Here is a 17,807-nt window from a genome sequence, read left to right as displayed (position 1 = left end):
ATGATCCACCCACCTCAGCCTCCCAAAGTGCTGGGATTACAGGTTTGAGCCACCATCCCTGGCCCCCATGAAGAAGCTTTGAGAGTCAGGGTGAAGAATTGGGTCCCAGATGTTCATATCTAGCCCAAGCTTCATGCTTGCATCTCTGTGGCCTGGGGTTCCCATGGGGAAAATTAGGGGTCAAAGTTAGGGGGGTGTTTCAGTTTCCATACCTGGCTGTGGCCTCCATGGTGAAGAGTTTCTGCTGGGATCCCTCGTTCACATTTGCAGAGATGTCGAATATTGTCTGTCCACCTTGGGGCAACAAGAGGGCTAGAGGGGTTCTGGGCCCCCCATAAGATAGATTCTGGGGAGCATGGCCTGGAAGTCCTCAGGGTGAATGTGATGCCCCCTCCCTCCTGGTTCTGGAGGAAAAGGGCCTGGGGCATAGCTGCATCCCCTCCCGACTTTCTGGACAGCCTGAATCCTGCAGTCTTCAGTGCTGGGTCCTGGGTCTCCCCTCTCCTGTCAACTCCTTGTTGGGTCGTGCCATGCACCCTATCCCTCAGCTTCTCATGTCTGCACCAGCGCATCTGCCCATATCTCTATTTGGGCCTCAGCCTTGTGCTGGATGCTGACCCCTCAATGAGCCCTCCCATCCACCGGGTCCCACACTGGCCTCAGCATCTCCCCATACCTGCTCCTGGGTCCCCATCTCAGGGACGATGTCGTTTCTGGGGCCCTTAGAAGGGCACTGGTTAGAAACACACCCTGTCCCCATTCCAGAGGCTTCTTGCTGCCCCCTGCCGCCCCCCCGTTCACCTGCACTCACTCAGGAGAATGGTGATGTCAGGCGCTGGCTTCGCATCCCCAGACACACAGCTGACCACATACTCCTGCCCAGCTACCCAGGTGACCAGGGTGCCTGCCTCTGGGGTCAGCTGGAGCACCTTGGGGGGAACTAGTGAGAAGGGTCTGGGGTAAGCTTCCAGCACTGAGAAGGATTTGAGGATTGGAGTTCGGTACCCAGGGGCTGGGAGAGGAGAGGCTGGGGGCTTGGACTCCTGGGTCCTGGGGTAGGATAGGGCTGGAAGCCCAGACTCGTGGGTCCCGGGGGTCTCTCACCCATACCCAGGATGGAGAGGATCACTCTGGGAGACAGGAGCTCGGGCCCTGTCTCGGAGCGGCCAACCTGGCACTCATACTGGGCATCGTCGCTAAGGTCACAGGCCTCGATGTGCAGGTGGAATTCACCTGCAGGGGGAGCCTGAGGTCAGGGCCACAGCCTCCGCTGGTGGCTGAGGGTCTCAGGCTCTGATCTCTTACCTTTAGCAGGGTCCCCTTCCAGGCGGTACCTCGGGAAGCCTGGGATCCTGGGGTCGGGGCCCAGGAGCAGTCCATCTTTGGCCCACTGCACAGCACTGCCAGGGGTGCTGACCCCGCACTGTAGCTCCACCGAGGCCCCCTCCACCACCGTCAGGTTTTCGGGCAGGGCCCAGAAGCCCCGGGGGACAGAGGCAGGAATCGCCAACTGTGCCAGGCCTGGGGACACAGCGGGGTGCGAGGAAAGGGCAGAGGGTCTGTCTAGGGAAGGCAAGTGGGAAATGGGGGCCCTCGGCACTGGGTACAATGCTGAGATTCCACTCACCTGCAGTCAGCAGCTCCAGGAGCAGCAGAGGAGCCCTGAGCAGCGTCCCTGGGGCCATCGCAGGTCCCCCTTTGGTGGCCCCCGCGGTGCCCTCTGCCAGCCACCTGAGTCTGTCTCTGGCTTCCTCTGGGCCCTTCTGTGTCTCTGCCTCCTGCTTTTCTTCTTATCTCTCTTTCCGTCACTCTCCTCTCTCTCTGTTTTCCTCTCCCGCTGTGAGTGTCTCTCTATCTCTGCCTCGCTGTCAGTCTCAGTCTCTAGGTCTCTTTCTCTGTCTCTTTAAAAACCTTTTTTTCTTTTTTTAGAGACAGAGTCTAGCTATGTTGGGCAGGTTGGTCTTGAACTCAGCCTCAAGCCATCCTCCTGCCTTGGCCTCCCCAAGTGCTGGGATTACAGGCATGAGCCACCTCGCCCAGCCTGTCTCTTTATCTTTCCACCTTTCTCTCCCCGTCTAAGGCGTTTTCTCCCCCTTTGTCTCTGTCTTTTCCTGTCTCTGTCTCTCTCTGAGTCTCTATCTTCTCTCCTGCCACCCCTCACCCCTGCTTCTTGTCTCAGTACTCACGGCCCCTCAAGAAGGACCCATGGCCCAGAGTCCAACAGGCCTCGGGAGCCCAGGAGAGCAATGAGGCTGATGCAGGCACTGGCAGAGTCGGCCCTGCTCTCTGACCCAGTGTGAGCTCATCCTCAGAGCGCAGCCTCCCCCACGTGCCCTCCAGAGCTCCCAGCTCCAGCCTCTGTCCAGCAGGCTCCTCCCATCCGGGCTGGAGCAGGAAATTCCCTGTCAGCACATGCCAGGCGCATTCCTCGGTGCCTCCCCAGCCTCCATGACCCCAAGTCCTGGCTTCGGCTGGGAAAACGGGAGAGGTCAGACTTGGGTGGTCTCCCAGCTCGGCAGGGGAGCAGCCAGCTGGGCTCCCAGGTCTTCCCTACCTTGATATGTGACCTTGGCAATTCTCTTTCTTCCTTTCTTTCTATTTTTTTTTCTTGAGATAGTCTTGCTCTGTTGCTCAGGCTAGAGTTCAGTGGTATGATCTTGGCTCACTGCAACCTCCACCTCCCGTGGCTTGAACCTCCCAGGTTCAAGCAATTCTCCTGCCTCAGCCTCCTGAGTAGCTGGGATTACAGGCACACGCCACCATGCCCAGCTAATTTTTGTATTTTTAGTAGAGACGGGATTTCGCCACGTTGTCCAGGCTGGTCTGGAACTCCTGACCTCAGGTGATCTGCCCACCTCAGCCTCCCAAAGTGCTGGGATTACAGGCGTGAGCCACCGTGCCCAGTCTCCCTTCCTTTCTTGAGTAGACATCAGCGCTTCAGTGACGTCAGGGATCTCTGCTGGGGTGTATGCAAGAGTGAGTGTGAGAGGCTGGGAGAGTGTGGGAGAGGGAAAGTAACCGCCTGTGCCCAGGACTCTGAGAGTGGGGAAGGTGAGAGTGAATCGTGATCTGTAATTAGCACGTGGCGATTGTGTGCATGTGACAGTGTCTCAAGTGGGAGTGCACGGGGTGTGGGCAGGAGTAAGAGGCAGAGTCCAAGTCTGCCAGCCCGCAGTGTGGGTGCAGCATGAGCCCAGAGTGGGTGCCCTTTGGCAAGGGCTGTGTGAGCTTTCTTCTGTCTCTTTTTCTGGTCCTCTCCCCCATCTCTTCTTTTCTTCTTTATGTGTGTGTGTGTATATCCCTCCCTCTATCCATCTTGATTTATCTTTCTTTCTTTTTTTTTTTTTTTTTTTTGTAGAGACAGGGTTTCACCATGTTGGCCAGTCTGGTCTTGAACTCCTGACCTTGTGATCCGCCCACCTCGGCCTCCCAAAGTGCTAGAATTACAGGCATGAGCCACCATGCCTGGCCTATCTTTCTTTCTTTTGAGATAGGGTCTTGGTCTGTTGCCCAGGCTGGAAGGCAGTGGCATGATCATGGCTCATTGCAGCCTCAACTTAATGGGCTCAAGTGATCCTCCTGCCTCAGCTTCCTGAGTAGCTGGGACTACAGGTGTGCACCACCACTTCGGCTAATTAAAAAAAAAAATTATTGTGTAGAGACAGGGTCTTGCTCTGTTGCCCAGGCTGTAGTGCAGTGGTGTGATCATGGCTCACTGCAGCCTCGACCTCCCGGGCTCAAGTGTTCTTTCCTCCTTAACCTCCTGAGTATCTGGGACTACATGGCCCAATCACCACTCTGGCTAATTTTTTAAATGTTTTTGTAGAGACAGGGTCTTGCTGTGTTGCCCAGGGTGGTCTGGAACTCCTGGGCTCAAGCAATCCTCCCATCTCTGCCTCTCAAAGTACTGGGATTACAGGCATAAGCCACTGCACCCAGCCCTTGGCTTGTCTTTCTGTCTTTTTTTTTTTTTTTTTGAGGCAGAGTTTTGCTCTTGTTGCCCAGGCTGGAGTGCAATGGTGCAATCTCAGCTCACTGCAACCTCCACCTCCTGGATTCAAGCAATTCTACTGCCTCAGCTTCTTGAGTAGCTAGGGTTACAGACATTCGCCACTATGCCCGGCTAATTTTTTTGTATTTTTAGTAGAGACGGGGTTTCACCTTGTTGGTCAGGCTGGCCTTGAACTCCTGACTGCAGGTGATCTGCCGGCCTTGGCCTCCCAAAGTGCTGAGACTACAGGAATGAGCCATCGCACACAGCCAATTTATCTTTCTATCTTTCTCCATCTGTTTGAAACTCTCTGTATTAAGTGGTTAAATCTCAGTCACTCTTTATCTCACTGTGTCTCTCTGTCTCTACATGTCTCTGTTCTTCTGTTTCTCTGTCTGTTCTCACCTCTGTTACTCCCCTCATCCCAAACTCTGTCTCACACACACCAGGAGCTCCACAGATATTTGTTCTCAGCCACAATGAACGCTCCTCTTTCTCTTACGTGTCTCTCCGTCTCCACATGGCTCTGCTCATCACATCTCTGAATTGTATAACCATATGCTGGCGAGCTTGCCCTCCCTGCGTGCACATACACTCGCCTCGGATAAGCTTCTTCTGCCTGCTTATCTCCTGCAGGAATTGGAAATGCTAGTTTTCTCCCCGCCTCCCTGAGATCCCCCGCCCCATCTCATTCCCCAGGAATGAGATGAAGCATCTGGCTTGAGCCCCAGCTTCATCCTGGATGCTGCCCTTCCCTCTTCCCTCACATGCTCGACTCCGTGCCCTCCTCCCACCTCCCCTCTCCCAACTGCCCCTTACACCCCCTGGGAAATGGGCTGGATGCCCAGCTGGGCTGCGGGGGCGGTTCTGTCCTGGGGGCCCTTGCCAGATGGTGTCCCTAGGGGCCAGAGTGTGGAGCTGTCCCTTGCTGGAACCTTTAATTAGCACAAACCTTCCACCCTCCACCTTGGCTGTTTTCCTTCTCCGCATGCTCCTGGGACCTTGAGTTCTCCGTTTTTCCATGCCTGGAGCCCTAGAGAGCCAGGAAGGGGAAGCGGTGTCAAGTGTCTGGAAAAACAGCCCCACTACTTGGGTTCCTCCCCAGGACTCTGGAGTTCTGGCCCCATGTTCATCCTATTTCAAAATCCAGGCACTAGATATGCCACATAGAAGCCAGGAGTGTAGGCCTCCAGATCCCTCCCATCTCAGACCCTGGGGTCTCAGTCCCTTCTCTCCAAGGACTCAGGAATTTGGGCCTCTGATCCTTCTGCCCACCGTACCAGCCCCACACCTCCTCCTACACACACACACACACACACACACACACACACACACACACACAGAGGACTTAGGACAGATGTTCACCGTCTGATTTCCAAATCCTCCTGGGCCTGTGTGGGGGTGGGGAGAGATTGGTGGTTAAATCCACTGACTCTAAGACTTAAGACCAGATATTCTTATCCCTGTCACCCTCTTCCAAGTGCACCATGCTGCAGGCAGGAGACCTAGGAATTGAGTCTCCAGCCTCTTAAGGAACCAGGAGATCAGGCCATCAGTGTCTCAGCCAGCGAAAACCTAAACCACCAGTCCCTTACAATCCTGTAAGTCCAACCCCACCCCCAACCCCACCCCGCCATTTAGGGACGCAAGAGTTCGAGCCCAAGAACAGCTGAGAATCTGAATGTAGACCCCCCAGTTCCTACAGGACCAGGAATGTCAGAGCAGGGTCCCAGCCCCCGAGTCCTCCTTCAGGCTGCTCGGGTCCCTCCCACCTGCTTGGCCAGCTGCGCAGCGTGGGAACGCCCCAGCTGGGCTGCATGGAGCCGTCAGGACAAGCTGCGCGGTTCCCAGCCTCCCTGCCTGCCCCGGCCCGGCACCGCCGCCTCCCAGCCGTCGCCCAGCAACCAGGCCGAGGGGCCCGGCAGGCCGAGTGGGGAGAGGGGCTGGGTCGGGACTGCGGGGTCCTGGGAAAGGAGGGGCCGGGGGCCTGGATTCCTGGGTCTTAGGACACGCCGCAGTTTGCAGCAGTTACAAGGGAACAGAGGGATATTTTGAGGAGGGATTTTGAGGCTGAGGGAGTCGAGACAGGGGTCCCAGCTGTCCCCCAGGCACTGGCATGCCCTCTTCCAGACCCATAGGCCCGGGAGAGCCCCGGACCCCGCCTCCCCCAGGACGCGGATACTGGCGAGGCCCCAGGGGCTCCCATTTATAGCTCGGTTTCCACTGAGCGCAGTCCCTCCAGGACTTGGGCTGAGCAAGTTTCTTCCACTCTCTCCCTTCCCTCCTCCTCGCCCCCATGCCTGCCCCTCATCCCTGGCAAGGCGCAGGTGTTCAACCCAGCCAGGAACCCCTCCTCGAATCCAGGTGTTCCGGCTCCCAGACCCCAATTGAGCTGGGGGCGCCCTCCCGCCGGGGACCCCGCCCTGCGTCCTCCATTCATCCCGTCCCGGCCGCGGGAGTTTCTCAATGGGAAGAGGGCGGAGCTCCGGGGGGCGGATCGAGGCGGGGCGGGCGGGATCGGGCCCTCTTGGGGTCTCCCAGAGACCCAGGGCGCGGAACTGGCAGGCGTTTCAGAGCGTCAGAGGCGGCAGATGAGCAGCCTTGGAGGACTCCAGGCCAGAGACAGGGGTTCTCTAGGCTGGGGCGAAGAGTCGAGCGCGAAGGGGGCTCCAGACCAGGGTGACAGGAGGCGTGCTTCCGAAAAAGAAGTTGGCGGGGAAGCCCGTACGACGGCAATCTAGTGAACCTTGGGAGACACACACTCAGGATGCGGGTCCCCGCCCTCCTCATCCTCCTCATCTGCTTCAGAGGGCGCGCAGGTACCTCGCGAGGGGAGCGGAGGAATATGGGGTGTGGGGGGGTGTTGCTTGCGGACTGCCGCTTCACTAGGGAGAAGGGGGCTGGGGCTGGGACACCTAGATCCTGAATGAGGGGACTCTAGAAGGTGCTAGGCTCAGCCCTGCTGCCCCCCGATTCTCCTAGGCCCGTCGCCCCATTTCCTGCAACAGCCGGAGGACCTGGTGGTGCTGCTGGGGGAGGAAGCCCGGCTGCCGTGTGCTCTGGGCGCCTACTGGGGGCTGGTTCAGTGGACTAAGAGTGGGCTGGCCCTAGGGGGCCAACGGGACCTGCCAGGTAAGGCTGTTCTCTCCACGCTGGGACGGGCCGGCTAGGAATGGAGGTCCTAGGCTTGGCTGTACCTGAAGTTTCTATTTTGACATTTTTAAGTTTGGGAAATTGATAGGCTCGGGTAAACATTTAGAACTCCTGATTTTTGAGCTGTTTCTTTGGGGGTGACCCATAGAGTTTGAGAATTATCATGTTATTGTGAAATAGTACATAGGCCAGGTGCGGTGGCTCACACCTGTAATCCCAGCGCTTTGGGAGGCTGAGGCCAGAGGGTCACTTGAAGCCAGGAGTTTGAGATCAGTCTGGGCAACATAGCAAGACCTTATCTCTACTGTATATACATATATACTTTTTAAAAAACAAATTAGCCGGGCACGGTGGTGTGCATCTGTAGTCCTAGTCAGAAGGCTGAGGTGGGAGGCTTGCTTAAGCCCAGGAGTTCAAGGCTACAGTGAGCCATGATCAAGCCACTGCAGGGTCTCACCATTGCTCATCAAATGGCTCATCACTGTGGCCATGCTGAAGCCACTGCACTCCAGGCAATGGTGAGACCTGTGGAAAGAAAGAGAGAAAGAGAGAGAGAGAAAGAAAGAAAAGAAAGAGAGAAAGAAAGAAAACATAAATGCAAAAAAGTACAGTAAACAAATAAAAGACACTCACACAGCCAATACTCAAGTCCATTGCTAGCTCCCCAGAAGCTCCCCAGAAATATTCCTTTCCCCTGACATAGCACGCCTCCCCCTCACTCCAGAAGTAGTATCTAACCTGACTTTTATGGCAATCATTTTCTTGCTTTCCTTTCTGACTTTTTTACCCCCAAGTTTGCAGTGACTCTAGGTTAGGAGGAAGTTAGAGCCTCTCTGGGCCCAGTACACAGTTTCTAACAGTGTCTTACCACCAAAGGTGTGGGCCAGTTTTCCAGTGGGGGATGTCTAGGGGTTGAAGGCCTGAGGCCAGGATCTCAGAACCGTGCTGACTGCATCCTCCCTGACTCCAGGGTGGTCCCGGTACTGGATATCAGGGAACGCAGCCAAAGGCCAGCATGACCTCCACATTAGGCCTGTGGAGCTAGAGGATGAAGCATCATATGAATGTCAGGCTACACAAGCAGGCCTCCGCTCAAGACCAGCCCAACTGCACGTGCTGGGTGAGGACCTCGCCCACTTGTCCCCTGGGAGCCCAAGGGTGCAGCCAGTACTAGCTGGGAGTATCAGAGCCCAGGGAGCCCTTGGGAGTGGTCAATTGGAGCTGAGAAGATCAGGATCTCTCTCTGACTCCAAATCCACCTTGCAGTTCCCCCAGAAGCCCCCCAGGTGCTGGGCGGCCCCTCTGTGTCTCTGGTTGCTGGAATTCCTGTGAACCTGACATGTCGGAGCCGTGGGGATGCCCGCCCTACCCCTGAATTGCTGTGGTTCCGAGATGGGGTCCGGTTGGATGGAATCACCATCCATCAGGTCAGGTCCAAATTCCTGTGCTAGCCTTTGCCTATTCAGGGAAACTTGGGGTCCACTCTGACCACAGGCTCATCCAGAGGAGAAGAAGACATGGGAGGGCAGGGATTTAAGAGTTTGGACTTTTGGAATATGATGCAGGGGAAAGATTCTAGGGCCAGACTACATAGGTTCAAATCATGGCTCAGCCACTTGCTAGTTGATTGATCTATTAAGTTAGTTAACCTCTCTGTGCCTCAGTTACCTTATCTATACAATCGGGATAATAATAGCATGCATGTCATAGGGTATTGTGAGAATTAAATAAATAATACCCATAAATGCCCAGAAGAGTGCCCAATACATAGTGAGCACTATATAAGTAAGACAAGTTTGTCCAACCTGTGGCCCATGGGTCTGGACTCCCACCTGTGGCCCAACACAAATTGGTAAGCTTTCTTAAAACATTATGACTTTTTTTGTAATTTTTTAGCTCATCAGCTATCATTAGTGTTAGTATGTGTGGCCCAAGACAATTCTTCTTCCAATGTGGTTCAGGGAAGCCAAGAGATTGGACACCCTGATATAAGGGGTAGATGGTATTATTATTGTTATCCATCCCTCCAGACCGTGCTGAAGGAAGGGACCCCTGAATCAGTGGAGAGCACCTTAACCCTGACTCCTTCCAGCCATGATGATGGAGCCACCTTGGTCTGCCGGGCCCGGAGCCAGGCTCTGCCCACAGGAAGGGACACAGCTATCACACTGAGCCTGCAGTGTGAGTGCAGCCAGCCCTGGGAAAGAGGGTGTGGGGCCCTGACTCCTGGGTATGAGGAAGGAGGGGACTGTGGCCCTTGGGGAACCAGGAAACTGGGGCCTGGACTCCTGGATGTAAAAGAGCAGGAGAGGGCTGGGTATGGTGGCTGATGCCTGTATTCCCAGCACTTTGAAAGGCCACAGCAGGCGGATCACCTGAGATCGGGAGTTTGAGACCAGTCTGGTTAACATGTTGAAATCCCGTCTCTACTAAAAATACAAAAATTAGCTGGGCAAGATAGCACATGCCTGTAATCCCAGCTATGTGGGAGGCTGAGGCAGGAGAATCACTTGTACCTGGGAAGCAGAGGTTGCAGTGAGCCGAGATAGTAGCCTTGGCGACACAGTGAGACTCTGAGCAGGAGAGGACAGATGGCTGGGGTCCCTGGAGAAAGAGGAAGCTGGGCCTGGACTCCCACATCTGGGAGAGTAGGAGAGGACAGAAGGCTGGCACATTGGGGTACCTGGAGGAACTTGGAACTGAAAGCCTAGACTCCTGGCTCAAAGGGAGAAGGGGACTAGGGGCCCAGACTCCTGGGGTGGAGGAAGTAGGGACTGGACCCCTAGGCCAGTGACAGAGGTGTTCCTGGTCCTGACCATCGTCCCACCCTCACAGACCCCCCAGAGGTGACTCTGTCTGCTGCGCCACACACTGTACAGGTGGGAGAGAAGGTCACTTTCCTGTGCCACGCCACAGCCCAGCCTCCTGTCACAGGCTACAGGTGAGGACGAAGACCACCTCTCCCCAGCCCCAAGATGAGCTTGGGAAGGGCTGGGACCAGAGTAGGTGTGCCGCAGATCGGGGACAACACTAACTGCGCCACCACTTCCTCAGGTGGGCAAAAGGGGGCTCCCCGGTGCTCGGGGCCCGCGGGCCAAGGTTGGAGGTCGTGGCAGATGCCTCGTTCCTAACTGAGCCCGTTTCCTGCGAGGTCAGCAACGCCGTGGGTAGCGCCAACCGCACCACTGCGCTGGATGTGCTGTGTGAGCTGGGGCAGGGCTGTGGGTGTGGTCAAATGTCGGCGTGACTTTCAGGGCTGTTGGGGTGGCACCTGGAGGGGCGGGGCCAGGAGAGTGGGCGTGGATTATTAGGAGGAGGAGGAGGGTGTGAACTTGGGGCTTATTCTTGCGCCCTAGAGGGTGTCGTGTTTCTGTGGGGCTGATCCCGGGTCAGGGGCTGCATTCCGCCCTGGCCATGTGACCCCTCGTCTCCCTCGTCCAGTTGGGCCGATTCTACAGGCAAAGCCGGAGCCCGTGTCCGTGGACGTGGGGGAAGACGCCTCCTTCATCTGTGCCTGGCGCGGGAACCCGCTTCCACGCGTAACCTGGACCCGCCGCGGTGGCGCGCAGGTGCAACCCTAAATCTGAGGCCGTAGCTGGCGGGGAACCGGGTTTCCTTGCAAATCCGGCTTCTGACGCCCCTTTCCTGTCGCAGGTGCTGGGCTCTGGACCCACGCTACGCCTTCCGTCAGTGGGGCCCGAGGACGCGGGCGACTATGTGTGCAGGGCTGAGCCTGGGCTCTCGGGCCTGGGGGGCGGCGCCGCGGAGGCTCGCCTGACCGTGAACGGTGAGAAGGCGGGGCTTCCTAGGGCACCTGGCGGGCCCTTGGATTGGGAGTGGATGCGGGGCGGAGCGGGGGGTGGGGGAACCAGGCCTAAGGCAGTGGGAGTGGCCTGGAAAGAGCTTTACACCCAGCGGGGCGTGGAGACTGGACCTATAAAAGGCGAGGCTTTTAGGGGAATCTGAGTTTGGAAACGGCGTGGCCTGATTGGATGAGAGTGCCTTGCCCCGGCCCGGCTTTGTTACAGTCTTTGGGGCAAGACCTCTCCTGAGTGACCCGTTGTCTCCATCCCAGCTCCCCCAGTAGTGACGGCCCTACACTCTGCTCCTGCCTTCCTGAGGGGCCCCGCCCGCCTCCAGTGTCTGGTTTTCGCCTCTCCCGCCCCAGACGCCGTGGTAAGGAAATGTCACTCTACTCATGACCCATCCAGTCGTGATCCCTGACCTCCCACCTGGCCCCCCGAAACTGCTGTGACCATCTCTGACTTCCCAGACATCACTCCTGCTTCTTCCCCCACTCCTCAGTCTCCTCGGTGTCCTCCCTCTTTTGTGCCCTCAGGTCTGGTCTTGGGATGAGGGTTTTCTGGAGGCAGGGTCGCGGGGCCGCTTCCTGGTGGAGACATTCCCTGCCCCGGAGGGCCATGAGGGACAGGGTCCGGGCCTGATCTCTGTGCTACACATTTCGGGGACCCAGGAGTCTGACTTTAGCAGGAGCTTTAACTGCAGTGCCCGGAACCGACTGGGCGAGGGAGGTGCCAGGGCCAGCCTGGGCCGTAGAGGTGAGACCCCAGCCTGAAGACCCCAAATCTGGAGAGTCTAAACCCCACAAATGCAGGGATTCCCGCAACCGAGGGCTGCCAAACCTCAGACCCTCAAATGCAGAGACCTCCAAACCTTGGGAGTCTCAAAACTGTGGATTCATGGATTCCCAGGATCCCACAACCACAAATGCCTTCACATTCTGAATCCTTAACTGAGAGACCCCTCACACTGAGGGGTCCGAAAAAGGGAACCTCCAACGATTGCAAAGCAAATTGCAAAGTAAAGGACCCCTCAAACTCTAAGACTCCCTAAAGCCAGGGAATTTAAACTCACATACTTGCAAAATTCAAAGACCCAAATTCAAGGGTCTTTGACTCTCCAAATGTGAGACCTTTTGAACCCAGGGATCCCAAACTCAATACCTGAGCCCCCGTTTCCTGGTTCCCCCTCAGCCTTCTCAGGATGTCCCCTCTGCTCCCTGCAGACTTGCTACCCACTGTGCGGATAGTGGCCGGAGTGGCCGCTGCCACCACGACTCTCCTTATGGTCATCACTGGGGTGGCCCTCTGCTGCTGGCGCCACGGCAAGGGTCAGTGCCTGAGCCCCGCCCCTGCTCCTCAGGCCCCAACCCCACACACACCCTAACCCCACACACACCCTGCCTGCCCAGTGATCTGACCTGGCCTTGGGCCCTGGCTCCAGTCCCGTAGGTCGCCTTCAGGTTTCCACCCCGGAACCGGGCTTAGCTCTCCTCAAGCCCTAACTCGACCTTCCCAGGGTCACGCTCCTCGGCCTGGGAAGGATTCTCATGGGTTCCCAGCAGCCCCACCCGATCCGCCTCGTTGGTTCCCAGTCCTCTCTCCTCCCGCTTATTGGTCTGCACACACTGTCACCCCGCCCATCGCTAACTCCGCCCCTCGCTGTTCGTCAGCCTCAGCCTCTTTCCTGGAGCAAAAGAACCTGATGCGAATCCCAGGCAGCAGCGACGGCTCCAGTTCGCGAGGACCCGAGGAAGAGGAGACGGGCAGCGGCGAGGACAGGGTAGGATGCCAGGGTCCCCAGACACTACTGTGCCTCCAGACCCAAGTAATAGCCCAGTCCCAAGAGGGCCCCCAAACTCAAATAGGGCTCTAAGGCTGGGCGTGGTGGCTGACGCCTGTAATACCACTTTGGGAGGCAGAGACACGAGGATCACTTAAGGCCAGGAATTAGAAACTGGTCTGGGCAGCATAGTGGGACCCATCTCTACAAAAATACAAAATAAAATAAAAAATGAACCGGGTATGGTGGCACATGCCTACAGTCCCAGCTACTCAGGACAACCGAAGTGGGCCTGGAGAGGCTGCAAGGAGCTATGATTGCACCATACACTCCAGCCTGGGCAACAGAGCAAGACCCTGTCTCCTTGATTTTTTGTTGTTTTGTTTTTTGGTTTTTTGACAGAGTTTCACTTTATCACCCAGGCTGGAGTGCAGTGGCACAATCTTGGCTCACTGCAACCTCCACCTCCCTGGTTCAAGCGATTCTCCTGCGTCAGCCTTCCAAGCAGCTGGGATTCCATGCACCTGCCACCACGCCCAGCTGATTTTGTATTTTTAATAGAGATGGAGTTTCCCCATGTTAGCCAGGCTGGTCTCGAACTTCTGACCTCAGGCGATCCACCTGCCTCGACCTCCCAAAGAGCTGGTATTACAGGCATGAGCCACCACACCTAGCCTGAGGGCTCTAGTCTTAACAATGACCCCAAACCCAAATGTCACCCAAGTCCATTCCCCGACCCAGTTATTCCCTAGGCCTAGTATATCCCCACAGCCCTTTTTTTTTTTTTTTTTTTTTTTTGAGACAGACTCTTGCTCTGTCGTCCAAGCTGGAATGCAGTTGTACGATCCTGACTCACTGCAACCTCCACCTCCCAGTTCAAGTGAGTCTTGTTCCTCAGCTTCCTGAGTAGCTGGAATTACAGGCACCCACCACCTGTAACAATGCCTGGCTAATTGTTGCATTTTTAGTAGAGACAGGGTTTTGCCATGTTGGCCAAGCTGGTTTCGAACTTCTGGCCTCAAATGATCCTCCCACCTCGGCCTCCCAAAGTGCCAGGATTACAGGCATGAGCCACTACACTAGCCTCCCACAACCCTTTTATTGTTCTGAGTGCAGTCCCCAGCTCTGGTGCTCTTACTGTCTCCTGCCTGGCCCCTACTGACTGGCTGAAGGTCCTTGGAGTCTGGCATTGGGGTGGGGGGGGGATCCTCTGATTATTTCCTCTCACTAAGTTCCCTACCCCAGGGCCCCATTGTGAACACTGACCACAGTGATCTGGTTCTAGAGGAGGAAGGGGCTCTGCAGACCAAGGTGAGTGTTGGGAGGGGCGGGGCTCCCTCCTCTGTATCTCCATCTCTCTCCTATGCCTGTCCCCTCCTTTTTCCTTCTGTTGCCCCCAGAACTGGGACCCAGCTCCTTATCCCCCTCCTCCTACCCCCTGGGCCATCTTACCCAGCTCCCAGCTTCAGTTTGCCTGCCTATCTGTGGACTCTGGTCACACATCTGTCCCAGCCCCAGCCTCCATCCGGAGCCCCAGACCGGGGCTCGCTCTGCCTGTGCTCTCCTCATCACTGTCAAACCCCTTTCAGCCACCAGGTCCTACACTGGCCCCACATCTTCCCAAACCTGTCCTTCCTCTGGGGTCCTATCTCAGGACAGCCACATTGACCCTAGCCCATCTCCAGGCCAGAGCACTCCTCTCTCTCCTCTGCACATGCCATGTACCTAGCACATGCCATTCTTTTTCTCTTTTTTTTGAGATGGAGTCTCGCTCTGTTGCCCAGGCTGGAGTGCAATGGCACAATCTCAGCTCACTGCAACCTCCACCTCCTGGGTTCAAACCATTTTCCTCCTAAGTCTCCCAAGTAACTGGCTAATTATTATTATTATTTTTTGTATTTTTGGTAGAGATGGGGTTTTACCATGTTGGCCAGGCTGGTCTCGAACTTCTGAGCTCAGATGATCCGCCTGCCTCAGCCTCCCAAAGTGCTATGATTACAGGCATGAGCCACCACGCCCAACCAACATGCCATTCTCTTGTCCTGAAACACTCCTACCTTCCTTTCCATGTCTACCTAATTCCCTCCTTTATTCCTCCAGTCTCAGCTCAAACATTTCCTGCCCTAGGAAGCCCATGCTTCTGTCACGACAGCCCGATTATTCTGCCTGTGTTCTGCCCATCACAGCCATGACCACTCTGACCTGGGCTTCCCTATCCCACGCACTATGCTAAGGGCTCCCCGATCACAGCCCCCATCACTGCCTATGCCTTTCCCAGGCACAGCCCTGACCCCTCTGGGTGCTGTCTCATGATTTGTCATTTTTCCCTTGGTGTGGGATCTCTGTGAGGACAGGGTCCACTTCTATCCTAGTGACATGTCTTGTAGCAACAACACAGGGTGTGACACTGAATCAAAGCCTAGGGGCTGTTGGGCAGGTGAATGCCTCTGTCCTGTTCCCTCTGCACCTTCCACACCAACACCTCCTCAGCAGGCCTATATCCCTCCGTCTCTGCCTTTCTCTGACTGTGTCCTGTCCCTTTGCCTGTTGTCACTGTTCCTCCATCTCACTTCCTCTCTCTCCCAGTCCTGTGTGTCTCTGTGTCTCTGCCCACTCCCGTCTCTTTTTGTCCCTCTCAAGTTCTGGTCTATTTCAGTGTATCTCTCCATCAGTGACACTTCCCCCCCACCACCCCGCACCCTCACAGACCTAACTGAGTCCCATTTGTCCCCTCAGGACCCAACTAATGGTTACTACAAGGTCCGAGGAGTCAGTGTGAGCCTGAGTCTTGGTGAAGCCCCTGGAGGAGGCCTTTTCCTGCCACCCACCTCCCCCCTTGGGCCCCCAGGGACCCCTACCTTCTATGACTTCAACCCACACCTGGGCATAGTCCCCCCCTGCAGACTGTACAGAGCCCAGGCAGGCTACCTCACCACACCCCACCCTCGGGCTTTCACCAGCTACATAAAACCCACATCCTTTGGACCTCCAGATCTGGCCCCTGGGACTCCCCACTTCCCATATGCTGCCTTCCCCACACCTAGCCACCCACGCCTCCAGACTCATGTGTGACATCTCTGCAATGGAAGAGTCCTGGGATCTCCAACTTGCCATAACGGAGTGTCCTGATTTCTGAGGAGCCAGGACAAGTTGGCAATCTTACTCCTCTAAAACTGAACACTGGGGGGAGGGAAGGATCATGACAATTGCCAGGAGCATTGGGGATAGTCAGCTCAGCCAAAGGGGATGTCCCAAGTGGGAGCCACATGGCTACCCAATATGCCCACCTATTCCCTGGTGTAAAAGAGATTCCAGATGGCAGGTAGGCCCTTTGACTAGAGATGGGGACAGGGCAGCAGGTGATGGGAGTTTGGGGCAGGGATGGGAGTTGTTTCTAGCCACTGAAAGAAGATATTTCAAGATGACCATCTGCATTTAGAAGAAAGGTAGCATAGGATAGATGAAAATGAAGAGCATACCAGGCCCACCCTGGCTCTCCCTGAGGGAAACTTTGCTCGGCCAATGGAAGTGCAACCAAGATGGCCAAATACTCCCTAGGAACCGAAGATGGCCACCATCTTGATTCCACTTTCCTTAAAGACTTAGAAAAGGGTGCGTGCCTGTAATCCCAGCTACTCAGGAGGCTGAGGCAGGAGAATCCTTGAACCTAGGAGGTGGAGGTTGCAGTGAGCCAAGATCGTGCCATTGCACTCCAGCCTGGGCAATAAGATCAAAACTCCATCTCAAAAAAAAAAAAAAGACTTAGAAAGACTTGGACCCAAGGAGTGGGGATATGGTGAGAATTATGACTGTGGGGGCAAAGGGGAATCTCTGGATAAAAATATTTATGTTTAATAATAAAGAAAAGTCAAAGAGGCAAATGTGTCTTAGGGAGTCTACCGGCATTATTACCCTTTCTCAAGGAAGGGTCCATTAGACCTGTCCCAAGGTCCCTCCTCTACCCTAGCCTATGAGGTGGCTGTAGGAGTAAAACTGTGAGCCACCTGTCAGTCTCTTGTTACCTGCAAAGTACTCTAGGCTTTTTTTTTCTTCTTGAGACAAGGTCTGGCTCTATGACCTAGGCTGGAGTGCACTGGCATAATCTCAGCTCACTGCTACCTCTGCATCCTGGGCTCAAGCCATCCTTCCACCTCAGCCTCCCAAGTAACTGGGACTACAGGTGCACGCCACCAAATCCGGCTATTTTTTGTATTTGTTTGTAGAGACAGGGTTTCATCATATTGGCCAGGCTAATCTTGAACTTGTGAGCTCAAGTGATCAGCCTATCTCAGCTTCCCAAAGTGCTGGATTACAGGCATGAGCCCCTACACCTGGTCTAGGCTCTTTTATTTTATTATTATTATTTTTTGAGATGGCGTCTCAGTCTGTCACCCAGACTAGAGTGCAGTGGTGTGATCTTGCCTCAAAACAACTTCCACCTCCCGTGCTTCAAGTGATTCTTCTGTCTCAGCCTCCCAATAGCTGGGATTACAGGCACCCGCCACCACACCTGGCTAATTTTTGTATTTTTAGTAGAGATGGAGTTTCACCATGTTGGCCAGGCTGGTCTCAAACTCCTGACCTCAAGTGATTGGCCCAGTTAGGCCTCCCAAAGTGCTGAGATTACAGGCGAGAGCCACTGTCCCTGGCCATGGGCTCTTTTAATATACATCTTCTTACACACACACACACACACACACACACAAGTTGCAAACAGAAACAGACACACACATGGGCATGTATGCACAGACACACAAACAGATGTCCACACAGTTGCACACATGTGACAGGGCTGCCCCAGGGGTCCTGGAGAAGACAATACTACACTCTCATTAGAGGAGGCAAACAAGTGAGCCCTGAAGCGGGGCAGGGAAGGGGAGACTATGGGTAGGAAAATGACAATCCCCTGGTCCTTACAGCAAGGGTGGAGGTCCAGACCCTAATCCTGAGGCACTGCATCCACAGTGGGCATGATGCTGGTGCCTGCTTAGGTGATCCTTAAAGAAAGGTCCTGGGGGCTGTGATTCATGGATCCTTGAGCTAGGAGTTAAAGGTACAGGCCCCTGGGACCCTTGGGAAG

The 17,807-nt window shown here is 55.5% G+C and overlaps 2 protein-coding genes across 3 annotated transcripts in view; one reads left to right on the top strand and one right to left on the bottom strand.

The window, feature by feature from the left end:
* The window catches only part of NPHS1 (NPHS1 adhesion molecule, nephrin), a 34,154-nt gene extending 31,758 nt beyond the window's left edge, over positions 1–2,396 (bottom strand). For both annotated transcript variants that reach the window (XR_010344290.1, XM_012437656.2), the window contains exons 1-5: positions 1,628–2,396; positions 1,306–1,521; positions 1,111–1,233; positions 812–940; positions 213–294 (exon numbers count right to left, since the gene is read on the bottom strand). Coding sequence is in view for 1 of the 2 variants with exons in the window: in XM_012437656.2 (XP_012293079.2) it covers positions 213–294; positions 812–940; positions 1,111–1,233; positions 1,306–1,521; positions 1,628–1,685 (608 nt within the window). In the remaining variant the exon portion in view is untranslated. The remainder of the gene's footprint in view (positions 1–212; positions 295–811; positions 941–1,110; positions 1,234–1,305; positions 1,522–1,627) is intronic.
* Positions 2,397–6,560: 4,164 nt separating this feature from the next.
* Positions 6,561–15,836, top strand: KIRREL2 (kirre like nephrin family adhesion molecule 2). Its single transcript, XM_012437638.2, has 15 exons — positions 6,561–6,810; positions 6,974–7,123; positions 8,115–8,264; positions 8,411–8,571; positions 9,175–9,325; positions 9,980–10,085; positions 10,199–10,347; positions 10,586–10,713; positions 10,799–10,931; positions 11,220–11,320; positions 11,484–11,703; positions 12,171–12,275; positions 12,618–12,727; positions 13,973–14,038; positions 15,464–15,836. The coding sequence occupies exons 1-15, from the start codon at positions 6,759–6,761 to the stop codon at positions 15,797–15,799; spliced, it is 2,118 nt and encodes a 705-aa protein (XP_012293061.1). The 5' UTR covers positions 6,561–6,758; the 3' UTR covers positions 15,800–15,836.
* Positions 15,837–17,807: the final 1,971 nt, after the last annotated feature.

This window comes from Aotus nancymaae, unplaced genomic scaffold (assembly GCF_030222135.1).
Source record: "Aotus nancymaae isolate 86718 unplaced genomic scaffold, 86718_ANA_hifiasm-v0.15.2.pri h1tg000028l, whole genome shotgun sequence".
In the NCBI taxonomy this organism is placed as follows: domain Eukaryota; kingdom Metazoa; phylum Chordata; class Mammalia; order Primates; family Aotidae; genus Aotus; species Aotus nancymaae.
This window is presented reverse-complemented; position numbering and strand designations above follow the sequence as displayed.